Source organism: Crocuta crocuta, unplaced genomic scaffold, assembly GCF_008692635.1.
Source record: "Crocuta crocuta isolate KB4526 unplaced genomic scaffold, BGI_CrCroc_1.0 scaffold50, whole genome shotgun sequence".
Lineage (NCBI taxonomy): Eukaryota > Metazoa > Chordata > Mammalia > Carnivora > Hyaenidae > Crocuta > Crocuta crocuta.
This window is the reverse complement of record NW_027527428.1, coordinates 7476930-7478768: the sequence shown is the minus strand read 5'-3', so window position 1 is coordinate 7478768 and position 1839 is coordinate 7476930. Positions and strand designations below refer to the sequence as shown.

The window sequence follows — 1839 nt, the reverse complement described above, 5'->3', positions numbered from 1 at the left end:
GGAGGGAGGGGGAGGGGCCTGGGAGGGGAGGCCTGACCCACTGCGGGTGCGCAGGTACTGGAACGGGGTGGTCCCGGAGCGCTGTCGGGACCAGTTCAAGGATGGCGAGGAGTGGAACTGCTTCTTCGGCTACAAAGTCTACCCGACCCTGCGCTGTAAGGGGCCGGCCGCGGNAGCCGTCAGGTTCTCACCCTTGGTGGGGTCTTGGCTGCCCTCCTCGGTCGCGCGCTTGAAGGGACGCCACCAGCACCCCTGGAGCCGGGCCAAGGCTGGGGGAGGGGACGAGGCGCTTCGTAAAGCAGCGCACCACCGGGACCTGCGGCCGGCGGCCCTGTGGGCCTGCGTGGAGCTGGCTGGGCCTCAGCGGCCCTTGGCCTGGGGCCGAGGCTCAGCGAGCTGTGTCCCCCAGGCCCCGTGTTCGTGGTACAGTGGCTGTTTGATGAGGCCCAGCTGACTGTGGACAACGTGCACCTCACGGGGCAGCCGGTGCAGGAGGGCCAGTGGCTGTACATCCAGAACCTGGGCCGCGAGCTTCGAAACACCCTCAAGGNTCCCCCCCCCCCCCACGTAGGCAGTAAACTATCTGACAGAAAAATAGTGGCCTCCCAGGTGGCAAAACAGGAAGCGGCCATATCCAGGCAGGGTATTACCCATCACTACACGGAAATGGGCTTCCGAGTCTTGAGAAAACGTAAATGCATATAACCAAGATAAGGAAGCCAGTCGGAGGAAGGCCATATAGTGTATGATTCTGTGACATCTCGGAAAAGGCAGAAGCAAGGGACACACAGAACACAGAGGATGCTTGGGACAGTTAAACTACTGGGTGTGAGTCCGTGATGGTGGACACACGTCATTATCCACTTGTGCAAACCTTCAAATATCCAGCACGAGAGTGAACCGTAACTCTGGGCTCAGGGCGATAATTTTGTGTCACTGAAGGTTCATCAGCTGTGACGGACACACCATCTGGTGGGGGTGCAGATAATGGGGGAGGCTGTGTGTGGCAGCAGGCGGTACGTGAGAAACCTCCATACCTGCCACTGGATTTTGATGTGAACCTAAAACCGCTCTAGAAATGAAGCCTGTTAAACAAACAAATGGGGGGCGCCTGGGTGCCTCAATCAGCTAAGCGTCCGACTTCGGCTCAGGTCATGATCTCACAGTTCGTGGGTTCGAGCCCCGTGTCAGGCTCTGTGCTGACAGCTCAGAGCCTGGAGCCTGCTTTGAATTCTGTCTCCCTCTCTCTCTGATCCTCCCCTGCTCACACTGCCTCTCTCTCAGAAATAAATAAAACATTAAAAAACAAACGAACAGGGGCACCTGGGTGGCTTAGTTGGTTAAGCGACCGACTTGCGCTTAGGTCATGATCTCGCAGCTCGTGGGTTTGAGCCCCACGTCGGGCTCTGTGCTGACTGCCAGCTCGGAGCCTGGAGCCTGTTTCAGAGTCTGTGACTCCCTCTCTCTCTGACCCTCCCCTGCTCACGCTCTCTCTCTCTCCTAGAAATAAATAAAAAACATTAAAAAATTTTTTAAGAAAACAAACGAACAAACAAAAACCAAAATACTCCCCTGTCCGGGTCAGCCTCCCCCCACAGCCCTGCCCTGGTGGCCCTGCTTGGAAGGGGTGGACTTTGTGCAGGGCTTGGAGGCAAGAAGAGACAAGCGTTTGTAGGGGAGCCTGTGGGCTGGTGGGGACAAGGCCTGGTCTAGAGCCGTAGGTACAGGAAGGAGGTGGGACCCAGGGAGAGGTTCCCAGGGGAGTGGGCTGGAGCGACGGCGAGCTGCGGGTGCGGGCACCGGGGTGGGGGAGAGGCTGAGGGGCTCACTGTAAGCTGG

The 1839-nt window shown here is 58.3% G+C and overlaps 1 protein-coding gene and 1 pseudogene across 1 annotated transcript in view; both read left to right on the top strand.

The window, feature by feature from the left end:
* Nucleotides 1-957, top strand: part of LOC144225382 (palmitoleoyl-protein carboxylesterase NOTUM) — a 3621-nt gene extending 2664 nt beyond the window's left edge. Inside the window, exons 7-9 of the mRNA XM_077756560.1 lie at nucleotides 55-155; nucleotides 410-567; nucleotides 943-957. Coding sequence (XP_077612686.1) covers nucleotides 55-155; nucleotides 410-567; nucleotides 943-957 — 274 coding nt within the window. The remainder of the gene's footprint in view (nucleotides 1-54; nucleotides 156-409; nucleotides 568-942) is intronic.
* A 30-nt stretch (nucleotides 958-987) lies between these two features.
* LOC144225377 (palmitoleoyl-protein carboxylesterase NOTUM pseudogene) overlaps nucleotides 988-1839 on the top strand; it is a 1695-nt pseudogene continuing 843 nt past the window's right edge.